This window comes from Anomalospiza imberbis, chromosome 3, assembly GCF_031753505.1.
Source record: "Anomalospiza imberbis isolate Cuckoo-Finch-1a 21T00152 chromosome 3, ASM3175350v1, whole genome shotgun sequence".
Lineage (NCBI taxonomy): Eukaryota > Metazoa > Chordata > Aves > Passeriformes > Viduidae > Anomalospiza > Anomalospiza imberbis.
This window is the reverse complement of record NC_089683.1, coordinates 110,313,364-110,330,502: the sequence shown is the minus strand read 5'-3', so window position 1 is coordinate 110,330,502 and position 17,139 is coordinate 110,313,364. Positions and strand designations below refer to the sequence as shown.

At 48.5% G+C, this 17,139-nt stretch overlaps 2 protein-coding genes and 1 long non-coding RNA gene across 3 annotated transcripts in view; 1 reads left to right on the top strand and 2 right to left on the bottom strand.

The window, feature by feature from the left end:
* LOC137471825 (uncharacterized) overlaps positions 1–9,140 on the bottom strand; it is a 34,454-nt gene extending 25,314 nt beyond the window's left edge. Inside the window, exon 1 of the mRNA XM_068186386.1 lies at positions 8,463–9,140. The gene's annotated coding sequence lies outside the window, so the exon portion shown is untranslated. The remainder of the gene's footprint in view (positions 1–8,462) is intronic.
* Positions 622–2,356, bottom strand: LOC137471824 (uncharacterized). Its single transcript, XR_010997878.1, has 2 exons — positions 2,189–2,356; positions 622–1,562 (listed from the first exon to the last, which is right to left on the bottom strand). It is a non-coding gene; the product is annotated as an uncharacterized lncRNA (long non-coding RNA).
* A 640-nt stretch (positions 9,141–9,780) lies between the features above and the next one.
* LGALSL (galectin like) lies at positions 9,781–16,381 on the top strand. Its single transcript, XM_068186388.1, has 5 exons — positions 9,781–10,167; positions 10,310–10,381; positions 10,548–10,636; positions 11,110–11,287; positions 14,014–16,381. Exons 1-5 carry the CDS (start codon positions 10,135–10,137, stop codon positions 14,155–14,157), a joined length of 516 nt encoding a protein of 171 aa, XP_068042489.1. The 5' UTR covers positions 9,781–10,134; the 3' UTR covers positions 14,158–16,381.
* The last annotated feature ends 758 nt before the right edge of the window (positions 16,382–17,139 follow it).

Here is a 17,139-nt window from a genome sequence, read left to right as displayed (position 1 = left end):
TCAGGGTCTGTCCATTTAACTGGTGCACTACTTTCAGAATGGGTTTTGGTGTGTCCCATCATGCTGCATTCCTGCTTTTGGAAAGACCTGATGGAATGACACAATTGTTTTCCATAAGGACGCTGAAAGCATGGCAGTTTCTGAAACAGGTGGCAGCAAACATGGGCACCTTAGGACCAGTCACCCTAATAGGACACCAACTTGCTATATAGGTCACGGGTTCTGGGAAAATACGGCAACCTTGGCTTTGAAGGACAAATGGAAAGGTCAATTCTTCTGCAGATGGTTTGATCATTGAATGCCCTTGCCCTCCAGCTCCACTTGTTTAAAAGGCATAGTGCTTCTTTAGGGATAGGAGTGGCTGCTGACCTCAATATTTAATTAATAATTAAATGTGATCGTTGCAAAAAGGCAAAACCATCACTTTTTGACACAGATGATTTTGGGAAGCGGGTTGTATGGGGACATTTGGGACATTCAGGTTGCCCTTGGAAAGCCCTCTGTCATCCTGGGAACTGCCCACCAAAGCTGAAACAACAGAAGAAAGTCACAGAAAAGATGGGGAGACTTGAAAAAGGGAGTGATGTGGGGAAGTTGGAAGGAGCAGGGAGAGACTTGGAGGAGGAAACAGCTGGAAAATATGCTTTATTTATTCTGTGGACAAACAGTGCAGCTCCTCCATCATTAACAATTAATCACCCTGGGAGCTCTGGCCCAAGACTGACAAAGGGTTTAGGTGTGGTGACAGAAACTCCTCCACCTCCCTCTGTGTGCTTGAATCCAGCAGGGAAATGCCCAAACCCCAGCTACTCACCTACACCTTCAATATGAGGTACCATGATTGCTGGGTAATTGCAATTAACACCTAAAGTGGCCTACACAAAACACTAAAAAAATGCACCTCCTGCCTCCTCCAGGTAGATTCTGAATCCCACTGGTACATAGGAACAAAGGAGGATTGTTCCTTGCTTTATCTCTCATGTTGTCATGCCCAGATTCGGTGCATCAGCCAAGGGCACTGTGACACCCACCAAAGGCAAGGCAGACACAGAAATGTCACCTTCAGCCTGAGATCAATCCAGCACATCCTGTCAAAGCACCCACACTGGCTGGAGGGAAGGAAAGATGTCTTGGCTCGTCTTGGCATCAGACCACTGGGCAACCAATGAGGAATGTTGGGTTCATGACACAGAAGAGCTGGACACTTAGAGACCACCTAGGCCAGTAAAAAGAATATTCTTCTGGTAAGGTGAAGGGAGGGATCTTCAAGTATCCCTCCCTGACCACCATTTGTGTATGTTGTCGAAATAATTGTTTTTGAACAACAGCCAGTAAAGCCTCACTAGTCCAAGGAACATATTGATAATCAGCAAAAAGTCTTGGTATTAAGGGAAGAAGATTACTAAAGCACCTGGGGATGTAAAACATCCAGCAGGCAGCCAGTGAACTAGAAGCTAATGGGCGAGAGCCTTACCCTCCAGATAAACCATCCTGCCAGGAGTAACCAGAGACTCAGGGATCCCACCCACTGCAGCACACACTGGAAGTGTCACTCACAGCACCTGGAGGGAGGAAAAATTCTGGTTAGTGAACCTGCTTTCACTTGAAAACTCCCATTGATTTTGGTGCGTCCTACAATATGAGTAGAGTGGGACAATCTCCCAAATTGTGTCTATGTTTCAAAGACAAATCCCTTTATGTAGAACACTCCAAGATCTTCAATTAACTTATGGCCATATCACACCATGAAACTCACGCCACTCATGCAGCAGCTGTCATCTAGTCCTCACAGAGCATGATGCTCTCTTCTGAGCCATTAGAAGCATTTCTAAAATACATGGGGGGTTCTTTAGAGCATGTGCCTTCAGTCTTTGGCCAGCAGACCTGTGGCACCCATGGCCTACCTTTAACAGGTCTGTTAAAGTTAGGAAAACCAACCTCTTATCAGCAGGTTTCAATTTACCATCAAGGAAGCTGAACAGCCCACCCAGAGTACTTGCAGAGTTTACAAATCAAGACAGCTTACAACTTGCTGTGTTAGATCTCCCCATCAAAATTCCCGTTGAACCTCTCCTTCTCTGGGTAACAAGATGTAAGAGGGCCATGATCCAAGGGGGCACGGCTGCAGGCATAAAGAAGCCTTCTCACTCAAGTTATTCATCAAATTAATAACATGAATGAGTCTTACTGTGCTGTGAGCCTCTCAGGTCTCAAAGAAGTTGAAGCTACAGAGCTGAAAGTCCAATTTTGTCTCTCCCCTTGGGAAACATTCTCCCATAAGTGGTTACTGAACCAACATTGTGAACATCCTTACTGTGCCACCCTTTATCCAGCTCCAGAACTCTGTTACAGAGTAGAAAATGTTAAATTTAAAATGTTAAAAGCCACAGATCTGCAGCATTAAAGTGCTGACTGACTGAGTAGTTCCATAGGATAAGGCAACCCCCACCTGCAATGCCGAAACAAACATGCCTATGTGTACATGCAAGGATGAGTTCTTTGTGACTCCACTGCCTCAGTGATCACAGACAACAGGAAGGCTCAAAAATTCTCAAGTACCCCAAAGTTTTGGGAAAACAGACAACAAAGCTGAGAAGCCAGACTCCCCCAGTACCCTTGGTGAGAGAAAGACAAGTGGAACCCCATTATTGTGACATCAAAGGCCAACAGCAGACAACCCTGAACTACTGGACTAGACACAAAACTGGAAGAAACCAGGCTTTGCTGGCTCTATGGCTTGTGGCATGATTTGGTGCTCTCCCTGCAGTGTCACTGTGCTTTCACTGCACTTGGGACTCAGCTGTCCTGATTAGGTGAGGACACGTTTGTTCTCCTCTGCTCTCTCACCCCTGCTTGCAGGACAGGCTCAGGGGACTCTTGCCCTGCTTTGTCACTGACCTGCTAAGCCACTTTCTCTCTCAGCACCTCTGTTTCCTCATCTTTGAAATGAGGATTACGACCTCTATGAGACACTTTGATGTCCACAGATGAAGTGTGCTGCGGCACATATGAGCATTCTCTCTATTTTAAATATACTAGGTAATATATTGCTGTGGGGCTTTTTTCTTTTGTTTATTCACTTTCATTATTAAAAATGGAAATCAATGAACCACCCTAAAATATGTATATGTGTACATATATATATATAGGGAAACATTTTGGATCAGCTTTCTCTTTTGAAGATAATTATGGGAGAGAAAGCAATTTTGAAACAAAAGTGGCAAAGTGCAATGCTGAGAAACTGAGAGGCAGAATGTATTTGTCCACCCCGCAGTTTACTGTTGCAATATTCCTCTTCTCCTCCATTTTCTAAGTCACGTAGAAAACATTCTTCCTAGATAAATTATTTAGCTCTGAGCTGCTGCAATGCACAGCAGGATGCCTGTAAGAGCAAAGTGCTGCTCATGGAGGGTACCTCACATGACCCAGACGGGAAGAGGAGTTCAGACTGCAACAAGTGCTGGGTGGGAATGCAGCACCTGAAACCCATGTGCACGGGCCAGGAAACCTGTGGATCAGCCACTCAGTGCAGGTCCCAGCTCTCCTTTTCCTCACAGGAATGGCCTTGTTCCCAGCCTGGGCAGATGTGCTGACTGAATGGGGTCTTCTGAAGGCACTGTTGGATGATGAAGAGAAGTTGTGAGTTTCAAACTGTACTTGCAGATGTTTGGGACTCAGTCAGATGCTGGCTCTGCTCCTAATGCACCAAAACCAGCAAACCACTTTGGACAAACCAGTGGTGTCCAGGAAATCCAGCAGGGACTGCACTGCCCACATATGATTGAGTGCAGAATTTGCTCTGCATATAACTAGGACTGCTGGGGCCACCAATTAAAACATAAAGATGAGATTCCCATGTTCCACATTTCATTTGCAGAAAGTACTTTAAAAGCAAGAATATTAAGGCAGTTTTTTTTAAATTACAGGTGAAGAATATTCCCTGCAGAGGTTTTCAAAATAGTGAACAGCCCCCACCCTTTCCTGCAGACAATGAAAAGCTACAGGAAGCCTCTTCTGGACTGAGCAGTGTCATGCTGTGTTTGGGTACCTCATCTTCGTAGTACAAGGTACTTCATAAATTCAACTATATTTTAAATTCCTAATGAAAGCAAACAGAAAACCCTGGCAAATAAAGGCTCAATCCCCTTTAAACATAGGAATCTAACATGTCATTTCACTCATTCACCACTTAATTGATTAGGTTTCTAACACCCAGGCTCTCTAATCCGTAACAGCCCTTCCTGGCACAATGCCCTGTCCATGTCCCGCCCCCACTCTGACCACGTGGCCCTGCTCTAAGGAGATCCCCTAAACTCACCAGGACATGGTCCTGGCCATCCTGCTCTAGGGAATACTACTGGGGCTGGTGTTGGACCAGAAGACCTCCACAGGTCCCTTACCCTCTACACTTGGGTGGGATACTCTGCTTTGGTTTGTCTCCTAAAGCACCTCAACTCAGACCAACTGTTAGGAAGGATGCTGGGACAAGGAATGATCCCAAACTCAATCCTCCTTCAGGATTCATCCCCAAACAACAGCTCCCCACTCCAGAAAATCCTGTGGCAACACATTCAGAAGAGAGAAAAGACCATTTTATTGTGGACATCAGCTGGGGGGGCCAGGAGTCACAGCGCTTCAGCTGATGAACACGAATCCACATCTGCAGCAACAGAGTCATGGAACTCTGAGAAAACCAGAAGGCAGAAGGAGGCAGGATTTTGCTCTCTTTGGGAGAGCAGCCCCTCAGCAGAAAGAGCCACTGGTGAGTTGTCACCTGGCACCAGCAGACTGAGCACGGCAGAGCCGGGACTCCCTGTGCTCCCAGGCTCCCTGTCCTGCATGACAGGTTTTCTCCCGGTACTGCCAGGGAGCACATACCAGTGCTGCTGGTGGCTCCCCAGACCTCTCCATCTCCCTGACTGGCACCCTGGGACTCCCCTTCCCTCCCTCCCACACAAGCTTACTCCACTGGCTGCACATCCCTGTACCACAGCATAGCCAGAGGCAGCTGAAAGTTTCCCACTGTCATCTCTGCTGACCTCCAGCAGTTTCTCCAGGCTCCCAGCACTGGCTGGACTACACTGGGAAAGAGAGGAGTAGGAGAAGGTGTGCAGTGATGCCTCTACTGCTTGGCTGGAGCATCAGCACTCAGTGACTGAGCCCAGAGCAGAGAGACTCTCAATGGCATGGAGGCAGCTCAGCTCCAGGTGGGTCACCCAGGCTCTCTTGGCTCTCTTGGCTCCTTGTGGTGTCCTGTGCAGCAGGAATGGACATGGAGTGAGCTGAGCTCCAAGCCATCTCTTTTCTCTTGTCAGGCAACTCCTGCTGCAGCCACAGGGACACCTCTCCCCAGCTGGGGAGCTGTATTCCCCTACCCAGCTGTGCCTGGAGCATCCCCCAGCTTACCCCAATAGTGTGTCCACCTACAGCTCTTTCTGCTGCAGAAACAGCCTCAGGCCCTGCTGACCCCAGAAGGAGAGCAGAGATGGGTCTTTGCACTCGTGGGGAAGGGCACAGTGGCAGAACAGAGGTGCTGTCCAAGCTCTGGCTCCCTCCTCTGCCCTCTGTGTGGCACGGGCACAGTTGAGAACCTCTCCTGCCTGCCTCTTAATATGGGAACCATGACTGACCTGAAATTGGCAATACAGGAGCCAGTGGGAAAGAAGCAGGTAACAAATGTTGTGTCTTCATGGTGACCTCCCTGCTCTTCTTCCCCAGCCAGCTCATTCCTCCCACCCGGCACCCACAGCTGGTCCAGGGGACAGAGGGAGCTGTGGGTGCAGTTTGGTGCCCTGTTTGATATAAGGAGGGGCAAGCAGTGAGCTGGAGGTGGCTTCCACTGTATCTGACACGCATTTATGTACATGCCCTCAGATCCTGGGGCCAACTTCAGTAAACAGTCTTCAAGACTACCAGATATTTCTGATACCAGATGTGCAGCAGTTCTGTGTGCGACCAACCAACTCAGCCACCAGGACCACCTCCTTAAACACCAGTTTACACCATCTGTTACTGGGAGCCCCAGAAAACCAACTTCTCCTGGGGGTTCACACGCAGCCAGAGCTCAAACCCTAAGGGCAAAACCCTTGACCGCAATAGTTCAGGGGCAACAAGAAGCAGTGAAGCCACATGAAATAAACGTCAAGAGAGGGGTGCTGCTCCTCGTCCTGGGTTTCCTCCTCCCTCCACGGGGATGTGACAGCACAAGGCTGTGAAAGTACGCAGGCTGCTGAACACTCCCTCCACGCTGATAACTGATACTTGTCCCTACTGATAACTGTCACTTGTCTTTCCCACGGGTGAGCATGGGAGGGCAGGCCCAGGGACATCTCCACCAGAACACAGCACCCCGCGGTTTCGCCTCGGTGCACAGTGCCAGAGGAACCTGTCGGAACGCTTTGAAGCCACGCTGCAAGAGGGCATGAACATCTCCTGCTCTGCTCTCCAGTCCCCTGCCCCTTCCAAACCCCTGTAACTGTCAGTACCAGCCTCTCCCATGTCCTGCCTTGGACACCCTGGCCAGGGTAAATTTATGCTTGAAAAAAACCTTCTAACAGAGGATTTGCACTGGCAAAGCTACAAAGGTAAAAAAAAAAAACCAAACAAACCCACTGTGCAATACCAAATAATTGTTTATCAGCACTGCCATTCAGGTGTAATCCTGAAAAGGAGCATTTCCTTTAACTGTTAAACACTTGGCTCCAACCACTTGGCTCCAACCACTGAATCACATTTATTCCCAGACATTCTCCTTTATTGTATTACTCAGCTTTTTCCGAGTCTTACAAAAACCAGGAGTGGGGTGCCTTGCCACCCAGAAACCAAAGGAAGCTTCCATGAAACCAGCAAACACCTCCCATCCTCTCAACATTGTCATTAAAAAAGCAAAACAAACCAGAGAGGTTCTACAAGTCAGCCTATAAACCCAGGCATGAGGAGAGTAATGTCAGTGGTAATGGGGCAAGAAAGGCAGGGTAATTATACCACACCAAATTTGCAATCGTGCTGCATTCCTTGCCAGTGAAGGCCAGCTAAGAATTAGATACACCTTTTTAAATCATCAGAGGGAGTGGCTGCAAGATACGAGGTGCTGGGATTAAGATGAAGTTCTGGGTTTGCCAGTTCTCAGCAATAGCTTTGGTGGCTGGGCTGGGCATGTAATTAACTGCTCCCAAATGGTGTTCACGCCATGCCACTTCTTTTTAATCTTTATTTGATTCTCTGCATTTCAAGAGTCCCAGGCTTCCACTGAACAAAAGGCTGTACAAACCCAGAAATGGAAGACAATACCTGTCCTCAAGGTTTTTTGCACTTGGTCAACAAAACAAGTTTGGTAGCTTGTACTTCAGCACCATTTCAGTGGTGCACAAATATTTTATCATGTTGCTCCAGCTACTACCACAGGGTCTGCAAGCTCAGGCCCTCAAGTAGGATAACTCAAGAGCTTCCCTGCCAAGAAAGCTGTTAAAAATACTGAATGGGGGCTATTTTGTACACGATTTAACAAGCACTACATGGGTGAGGGAACGGATTTGGCTCAGACCTCTCCTTTTTCAGAAGAACAAGTAGAGGAGCTTAGGTGCAGCACTCACCCTGCAGCTCTTTGCAGAGGGGAATCTCCTGGGAAGCTGGGTCCCAAGGAAGCCCCTCCATGGGTGAGAGGCATGGTGCTGCCCAGACATGGAATCCTGCTCCATGGACTGCCGGGCAATGCAGGTAATCTTCTGCTGGAGAACACCTCCCTACAGAAGTGACCATCAAGCAGGCAGGACAGCAGCACACCGAGGCAGAGCTCCTCTCTGGCTGCCTCCCACTGTTCATGGTATAGAGGATTTCAGCATCCTCCTGGACTGTTACAAGCTAAGAGGATAACACGGCACAGAAACAGACAGGCACAGGCCACCAGAGCTTTAAAAACTTACGAATGTCCTTTTCCATCAAAATTTCATAGTGCGGGTTATTCCAGTCAATCCATGGCCAACAAAATAAATGCTGCATTTGTGCTAGTTTTGGGGAAACCTGCCAAAAAGACAAGCACAAGGCAAAACAGCTAGCCAAATGGACAAGTCTTGTTATTTAATTATTTTGAAATGAAAAAGTTCATTTAAAACCAGCTACTAAATAGATACATAATGATGGCCTCTCCCTTCATAAAACATAGTGCTTTGGCACAAACAACTGGCTGGCCTGATTTTATGTCCAATGAATTTAATTTTATCCAACAAAGTGTCTCTCTGTACAGCAGAGAAGAAAAAGGGTTCTGAAAAGAGCTCTTTTGACCACGTGTAACACCATGCAACTAAATGTAAAAAAGCTTAGGATGATTTCTGTTCTCTCTTAGGCCAACAGAAAAAAAAATGCAGTTGGCATCATCATCATGGTGAGGTGAGCAGCATACAGGAGGTGAAATACATCAAGCTAATTCCAGTTCCACTTTGTGGTAAACTCGTGAATGCACTCACCTGACCACTGTAAAGCCAGCTGTTTCTGATGTGTGATGGGTTCAGGTTACTGCACTATTTACAAATTCAGTCTCCAGCAAGATACTTTCCCATGTGGTGATGAGACATCCAGTGTTTTGGCAAGAAGAAAACAGCCCAGTGGTTTTCCCGTGCTGAGACCTGGGCCACAGGGATGCTCGCTGCCTCTGTGCCCAGCTGTGCTGGTACACCCTGAAGAAGCCATGACTTCAGTACGTGACTTCCAAACATGAGCTTCTATGAGCCATCTCCAACTGGGCATCCAGAGAGGAAAACATGCCCAAATTAGTGGGCACTACTGAAAAAATAGCCAGGCGTCTAAACACTTGCACAATCTGTTCTTACACTCAGTACCTCTTGATTTCTCAAATGGCATCACCTCCTGATTGCAGGTGTTTCCCAACGGACACCATCATATTGAAACCCTAAATATTGCAGTGGCTTTGCTTCCCCCACTCCACTTTACTCAATGTAATTAATCCTCACAGTGCCTCGGAAGAGGAAGGACGGGGACATTCACCAGCCCAGCCCAGTGTGTAAGCAAGAGGCACGAAAAGCCAAGGCCCCTGTGTGAGCTCCTGCAGAGCACAGGCCAAATCCAGTTGCTGCGTCACGTTCCTAAAGGGATGCTCATGCCACCAAATCCCAGTGGAAGAAGCGGCAAGAAAGCCTTCCTCAATTCCCGAGACCTTGAACCCATCAAAGGGACCATGCCAGCACGTTCGGCGGGTCGAGTCACCCCCGCTGTGCTACAGGCGAGGGATTCGTGGCGCGGCACGAGCAGGGCCGGTGGCCGCGGGCGGAGGTCGCCGTGCTCCCGCAGAGCGGGACACCCGCAGACACCGCCGCGTTGCATAACTACGGCCACGGCATGTCAGTGGGAGCTCACGGGCACGGGCCGGCTTGTGCAATTACCGCACCTCGCCGGAGGCTGCAGGCACGGCGGGCCCGGGGCAGCTGCGGCCGCGCTCGGCCGGGAGACTCCCCTCACGCTCGGAGCTCTGCCCACCGACCCCGCTCGGGGTCGCAGCCCCCTGAGGGTCCTCGCCGCGGGGCACGGAGGGGAGAGAGGGGGAGGTTCATTTCGGAGGGGCCGAGCAGTGTCCCCACCTCTGCAGGAAGGGAGTCACACAGGACGCCCGGCTCGGCACGTTCTCTTCGCCCGAGGCGTCCAAGCCCGGACATAAAGGTGATCCCTGACATGACGGGCGCGGGGCTGCTGCGGGCCCTCCCCAGGCACCCATCACCTGCAGGCGCCAGGTGAGAGGCCCGGGCCCGCCGCCGTCCCTCCAGCCCAGCGGAGCCGCGCTCTCCCCGCTCGCCGAGGGACGGCCCCGCCGCGGGGCTGCGGAGCGGAGCAAGCGGCAGCAGCCCCCGCCCCGCCCTGCCCGGCTCCCCCTCGGGCCAAGGGCTGGGCTCCCCGCCGGGCGAGGCAGTGCCAGCCGGCCACCTCCCCTCCTCCTCCTCCTCCTCCTCTTCCTCCTCTTCCTCCTCCTCCTCGCCTTCCTTACTTCTGCACCGGCTCCGCTCCGGCTTCGCCGCTACCCCTCCGCCGCCGGGGCTGCCACAGACCCCCCTCCCTCCCTCCATCCCTCCCTCCATCCCTCCCTTTCCCCCGCCCTGTCCCCAGCGCCGCCGCCACCGCTTCCACAAGATGGCGGGGACCGTGGCCGAGCGGGACGCGCTGGTGAGTGCGGCTGTGGGCACCGGGACGGGCACCGGGACGGGCACCGGGACGGGCCTGGGGGGCCGGGCAGGGCACCTGCGGAGCGGGGCGGGCTGGGGGGCTCCGCCTGGCCCTGCCTCAGCGCTCTCCTTTTCACCTGCAGAAAATAGAGGACGGGCATTTAAACAACTCGCTGGGATCTCCGGTGCAGGCTGATGTGTACTTCCCTCGCCTGGTAAATCACCTTTCTTTGGGTTTTTTTTTTTTTTGGTGGGGGTGGTGGTGTATTTTATTTTGTCAACGCCTTTACTGTCCCCCGCCCCCGCTCAGCTCCGGCTGCACAAGGGCGGCCGCCGCTGATGCCGAGCTGACCCTCACCACCTTCCCCCTGTCCTTTCCAGATCGTCCCCTTCTGTGGGCACATCAAAGGAGGAATGAGGCCGGGAAAGAAGATCTTAGTTATGGGCATAGTGGACCTCAACCCCGAGAGGTAACACCTGGACAGGACTGCCCGTGCCGGGGGCGCCGGGCCCGGGGAGGGGGCGAAGTGGGGCGGCCACCCGCACGTACACACACACACACATCCGCACGGATCCCTCCTTTCTGGAGAGGATTATTTTTATCATTTTAAATATAGCATGCTGATTTCTCCTTTGACCCATAGAGGGGGCATTTCTTCAAGGGATTCCGTTTTCACTTGGGAGTGAAAAAGCATATCAAGCATATATATCTGCATATATGTACAGAAATATGCCCAACACCTTGCACACACACACACACAGATATGTATTCCATAACCATGTTGTTGTCCCTGTTGAGCTTTCAGAGAGCTCTGAACGAGCTGAGCTGTCTTCCAGCCTGTGCCACTGTATGGCTTTAATAAGCTGAGAAATAAGACTAGCGGCATTTGGGGCTTATTTGCTTTTTTCTGGCTGAATGAGAGCTGTTCTGTTTGTGTTGCAGCTTTGGCATCAGTCTGACTTGTGGGGAGTCAGAAGATCCTCCTGCGGATGTAGCCATAGAACTGAAAGCTGTGTTTACAGAGAGACAGTTTGTCAGAAACTCTTGTGTAGCCGGAGAATGGGGGGAAGAGCAGTCGTCTATTCCTTACTTTCCATTTATACCGGACCAGCCTTTTAGGGTGAGTACCAGGATGGCAGTGGCTTACACCATGTCTGATAAAGTGTCATTTGATACGAGTTGCAGCAGAACCTGACGTGCCTTTCATGAAATCACAGTGCAGCCGGCACTGCTCCAGTGGAGACACCAGTTGCTGGTTTGTTTGTATCCATCGAGTTGCATGGAGATCCCGCTGCTACGTGCAGCTGCAGGCAGTTCAGATGGGGCTGTGAACACCTCACCTGGGCGCTATGACAAGGTTGTAATACTGTGTGATGAAGTGCAACTTCCTGAGCTTAGTTTTATAACCATAAATTAAGAGGTACCTCTATGTTATTAGAGCATTACAAGTTATTACTGGAGAATGTTAATATTCAGTGGGGCTGCTGTATATATTGATGGTTTTTTTAATGGACATACTGTTTGCAATTTAGTGCAGCTAATAAGGATCACGTTCATCCTTTGTCCCCAGGGATGTTACGTTAAGGTTGACCGTAGCTCTTCGTGTTAGCAGATTAAACAGCTAAGCAATAGTGGTATTCTTTTCTGAACCCTGGGATTAAACCTTCCATCAAGTTTAAATCTGTAGTCCCTTGAAAACAGTGTACATGGAAGTGCTGTGGTGCTGTGGATGGACTGGGTTGACCTAGAAGCAGAGTCCCATCTGTAGTGTTTATGGTTATGTGAAGATGTCTTTGCAAATCAGCACTAACAAAGTATGCGGCTGCAGAGGGCTGCTTCCCGCTCACTACATTGAGGAAAAAAAGGCTGCATGCCTTTTCCATGCAGCTGACCCAGAAAACCCCTCCTCCTCCCCGTCCCTCTTACAAAACCTCACTGGCCCCTCTGCTAAATGCCAGTGCTATGACCAGCTGCCAAACTCTCTTAATCCCTCTTGCCCCCAAGATAATCTCCCCCAACCCCAAAAGCTCACCATCTCCCCAGATGCTTGGTGTTAAGAGGGTGTTTATATGACTGGTTTTGCTGCAAATTGGTTGCGCTCTACTTGCTTCTACAAACTCACCCTCCCATCAGAACTGGCAACACCCTTTGGTGGTGTGGGAAATGCACTTGAAAAGGCTTGGAGGCTGAGTCCTGCTCCATCTGAAAGGGTTTCACTGCCTTCTGCACTGGGTGGTGACTGGGCCCTCAGACAAGCCAGACAAATTACCCAGAGCAAGTTTTGTGCATGTCCCACTAATGAGAGATGATGTTACAGGACAGCAGTATTGCACATCTAGCATGGGAGACTGTAGAAGGGGAGTTATTTTGCCTTTTTTTCCTCCTTTTTGCCCAAATGCCCAAACGGAATTGAGGCTCCCAATTGACTTTGTACCTTTGATGGTCTCCATCTCAGTGAATAAATTAAGACTATTAAGTGTTCTTACCAATTACTTGTGATCCAGTCCAATTAGCGCCATGGCGTGGCCGCGGGTGATGTGAAAAGCGGACTGTGAGCAGTGTTAACCATATCTTTTACATAACAAGGCCTCAGGCAGGCTGTGCTGCAGTGACACAGGAGCTCCATGGCAGCACAGCTGCTTCCTTGGTACCTGGTGCACTACCAGAGATCCAGGAGTTCCAGCTCTCCTGGACTGCCTGCTGCCACTTCTCCTGGTGCAACGTGCTCTAAGTCGCTTGGGCTTTGGCACAGTCAGGTTGTCACGGGCCCTGTTCCCATTTTTATACACTGTAATAGCAGCAGAGTCAAGTGTCTGGTAGCAGCACTTCACTCTGGACTTCCAGCTTCTGGAAATGACCCAGGATTTACATGTGGCTTCCCTGAAGATTTTCTCCTTAGTGTGTCTAGACCTGGAGGTCTCCAAGAGCCTCTATAAGTGCATGTTTTGTGCCCTCATGTCCCAGCTTCCTGCTGGGGCAGTTCCAGCAAAGCTTAACAACAGGACACCCTCTCAAGCAACCCCAAACATCAGGAATCTCCCAACGTGTCCAAGCTTGTTCAGCTCCAGGTTTGTTGCTTTTCCAGAGCATTTCTGCAGGTCTCTCAGGAAGAGGGATGAACTGTGTCCTTCCCTGCTCCTGTTTGTGCCTCCTGAGAACTGTCTAGCTGAATTCCCAGCAATCCTGCACTGCATTTCCTTCACTGCAGCCCCAGGATGGAGTCTAGTCTGACAGAGACTGTCTGCAGCCACAGGAGTGAAGGGGTTTTAGTTCTGCAGCAGCTGTGTATGTGTGGGAGGGGAGAACAAACTTATATCCCCTTTCTGTGTTTACTCCCTTCCAGTAAATTAAAAGTAGTGTGGAAAGCATTGCAGAGGGAGCTGCCTCCTTATGCAGGAAAAGAAAAAAAAAACCAAGAAACCACCACCAAAACCAACAACTTTGCAGTCTTTTCTGCCCGGTTCAAACTGAAACCGCCGCACAAGGAATGCAAGGTTTGGGTTGGAGGTTAAATTTCCTCCTGCTGTGATTAGCAGTTTGAGTCTGTTTCTGGCATTATTCCAAGACATAAAACCTCCCGGTAGCCAGTGGACTGGGTTGCAGTGTGCTTACTGCTAGGACAACGTGAGATTTGAGACTGGATTAATGTCCTTGTGCGGTAAGAGCAGATCCATCGTAGTGTAACTGGTATCAAGGGGGCAAACTGGTCTCACCTTTGTCTCTTGTGTGGCACATAAGTAGCACAATGTGCAGCTGCACCAACGCTCTTTGAAGTGCTCTGTGTGCTGTGAAACAATTTCCCAGTTACACTGTGAACAGCAAGCTTCAACATTTTATCTTTTGCAGGTTGAGATACTTTGCGAGCATCCCCGTTTTAGAATATTTGTGGATGGACATCAGCTCTTTGATTTTTACCACCGTATTGAAACACTGTCAGCAATTGACACAATAAAGATAAATGGAGATCTTCAGCTTACAAAACTGGGCTGAGCTTGTTAGGACTGCAGATTCCAAACCAGCTCAGGTGCCATCGTCCGTTGGGAGCAGTGACAGCCGGCTCTGGACACAGCTATGGTAGGAAGGCTGCCCTGTTCCTTTTCCGCATGCAGTTCTTCACGCCTGTGCCGATGAACCGGGCTGTGTTTTATCCTAACGAAGAGCACTGTTGGTTTATAGACATTGAGCTGTTTTTCTTGGATCAAAATAGCCCACCTGTGCTGGATAATCAAATTGGAATGGATTCAGAAAGACTTGCAGTCCCGTTTCAAATCTCACAGAAAAGGCAATCTCTGAAAAGCAGCGCTAAAACCGGTTACTGAACAGTAGTGACGACAAAAACAAGTTTTTCTTTTGCAAATATTGTTTCTGCACTGAAGTGGAGTAGTGTAGCACAACATAGGGCCATGTGCTGATGTCCTTACCCAGGGCCTGAGCCTGGTTCCATGGAAATCAATGGCAAAACTCCCACTCACTTTAATGGGGTACAATCAAACTGTCTAGTCCTTAGTCAAGCACAATTCCCACTGATTTCTATGGCATTTTTGCACAAACCTTGGGGCCTGCCCTTCTGCTGGTGTAAATCAGCATTACTTCCATAACTCGTAATGGAATTTTGCTGATTGCCCTCAGCTGCTGGTTTGGCCCAAGGACTGTGCAAAAACTGACTGAGGGTGTGTGGACACAGCCTGTGTATTTTAGTCAGGGTATTTGCATAGAATGTAGATTGTTATGAGTTTTTGCACAACGTATTGTTAATACAATTTTTAAAACTTATCTGTAGTTTATTTATTTATACTCATTGTATGTATTATTAGTAAAAATGAACAATCTTAAGATTAAGAACAGCAAAGTGTAAACATTTTGAATGTACAAAATGTCTTAGGTTCTTCGGGTAAACTTTACATATCGTTCTTGAAAAACCGTGTTTCCTATCGCACATTTAGTTACATTTTAATGGAGCCCTCTAGGCCCTGGGAAAACGTGGGCATGGTGGTTGGTGGGGGGGAATTCTGCATATTCACTAGAATCTGTTTTTCAGGGCTTACTAACTTTGCTGCACAGGATGGGTTTGAGTTGAAGTCGATCCATTTAAAAAACTTAAACAGCAAATCTATGGGTTTTACTGTGCTTTCATAACCTGAGAAAAAGTTAAATTTGGCAATCTTTTCATTCAGAAAGAGAACCAGCCTCTTTCCAAGGGAGATGGGAGATTCTTTACACTTGTTTGAGAACATATTTGGCCTTTGATATGACAATTAAAACTTGTCTAGACAGCCAAGTTATTAATGCTTGAAAATCAGCTACGGCACATGAATAATAACTTTTCAAGTAGCTTTTTAAATAGTAGGTATAGCTGTATAAACACAGTCATTGCGCTACACTATAAATGAACACAGCCACTTTTCTTGACTTCTTTAGGACTAAATACACTTTTTTCCTTGGCTGCTCACAGTGGACTTTAGTGGGTCTTTCTGAGTAGATGTAATCATGATATAAACATACATTTAGGCAATTCTGAGAACACATAATATAGGGACTAAAAAACAGACTACAAAAACATCCTCTGTAGCACAGTATTTAAGAAAAAACAAAAAAAAGTATCTCACAAACGGAACTATGTTAAACCTGCAATAAAAGTGTGGTTTAAAGCAACCAGAACTGGAATATCCGAAGTTTAAGGGTAGAATGCCAATGCAGAGCCTCATTTTGTGCTAATTTGGCCTACAGTTAAGAAGCCTTAGACTTGCAAGCTGAAATTCCAACTGTGGCTCTAGTCCAAAGCCTGTTGAGGTCAATCAGAGTCCTCCAAGCATAGAAGCCTGATTCTTATTTCTTGCAAGTGCAAATCTGTTTGTAAAGAAGGGGGGGTTGTTGCTGCTGCTGCAGATGAATTAAGAATCAGGCTACCACCTGTAAAATACAAGTTAAAATTTTAATTTTTAGCCTTAAAATTTGACGTTCCCTGACTTTTCTTCCTACTTCCAAAATAAAAGAGAATCTGTTGTTTTCCAGATTAACTTTTTATCTGGTGTGTCAGATTCTGTTTGTACTCCAGATTGAACTGAAATATTCCTGTCTTGCTCTGTTTTTACTCTTTTACATGATACATAATGACTGTGTCATTTTCCATTGTATAAAGAATGCTGACAGTGTTTCGGTACAAAATATATTCTTAAAAATTATTATAATAAAAATCCAAGGGAAAGGTGCTTCTTCTACATGAGGTATTTTGGATTTTTCTCCAGCTTGGAAATTCCCTATGGTTCCAAAGCTGATACAGGCAGGGGATGAATTCTATTTGGAGAGAAATTTAGCACCCTCTGTGCCTAGTGCTTTCTCCAGCTGGACATCCAAAACCAGGTTGGCTGATGCAGGGCCAGTGGGAAGTGTACATAGCACCATGACCCTGCAGTAGCACAAACCCAAAGGGAATCTCCCTGACAGCCCACCAGCAGAGATTCCCTCTCCATGCCTTTACTGTATCCTGGAAAAAGCATTTTGGCTGCCTTGGGTTTTCACAGCCCCCACGCGTTCTCTCCTCCGCGGGGGCCTGGCGCAGCACAGTGCCTACACCAGGGATGCCAAGGTGAGCTCAGTGCAGTGTCAGGGGCATCTCTGGCGGGAGCCAGGGCCCGGTGTTCCTGCCTTGCTCCTGTTCCCACCCGCTGTGCTGGGCACTCCCATTTGTTCCTGCTCCAGGAGTTTGCTCTCTGGGGAAAATGCTCTTTTAACCCTGATTCTGGTTTTGCCTTTGCATAACTCCACCACCTGCCCTGTTGTGGTTTCTGAGCCAAGCTTCAAGGCAAGAATGGCTGTGAATCATCTTCTGATGGGTTATGGCTTGGCTGAGAACTCAAGAAAGGACAGAAAGTCACAGATAAAGAAAGCTTACACATCTATCAGTCTATCACCTGATTGGAAGCCTCTATTTTTCTTTTGCTCTTGGCACAACCAGGAGATGGCAGGCAAAAA

What these genes read in the sequence shown, in the direction of transcription:
- LGALSL (XM_068186388.1), top strand. Translation starts at nt 10,135, where the DNA reads ATGGCGGGGACCGTGGCCGAGCGGGACGCGCTG. An exon ending in GTGGACCTCAACCCCGAGAG is followed by an intron (nt 10,637 to 11,109) that starts GTAACACCTGGA and finishes TTTGTGTTGCAG; the next exon opens with CTTTGGCATCAGTCTGACTT. An exon ending in TACCGGACCAGCCTTTTAGG is followed by an intron (nt 11,288 to 14,013) that starts GTGAGTACCAGG and finishes TATCTTTTGCAG; the next exon opens with GTTGAGATACTTTGCGAGCA.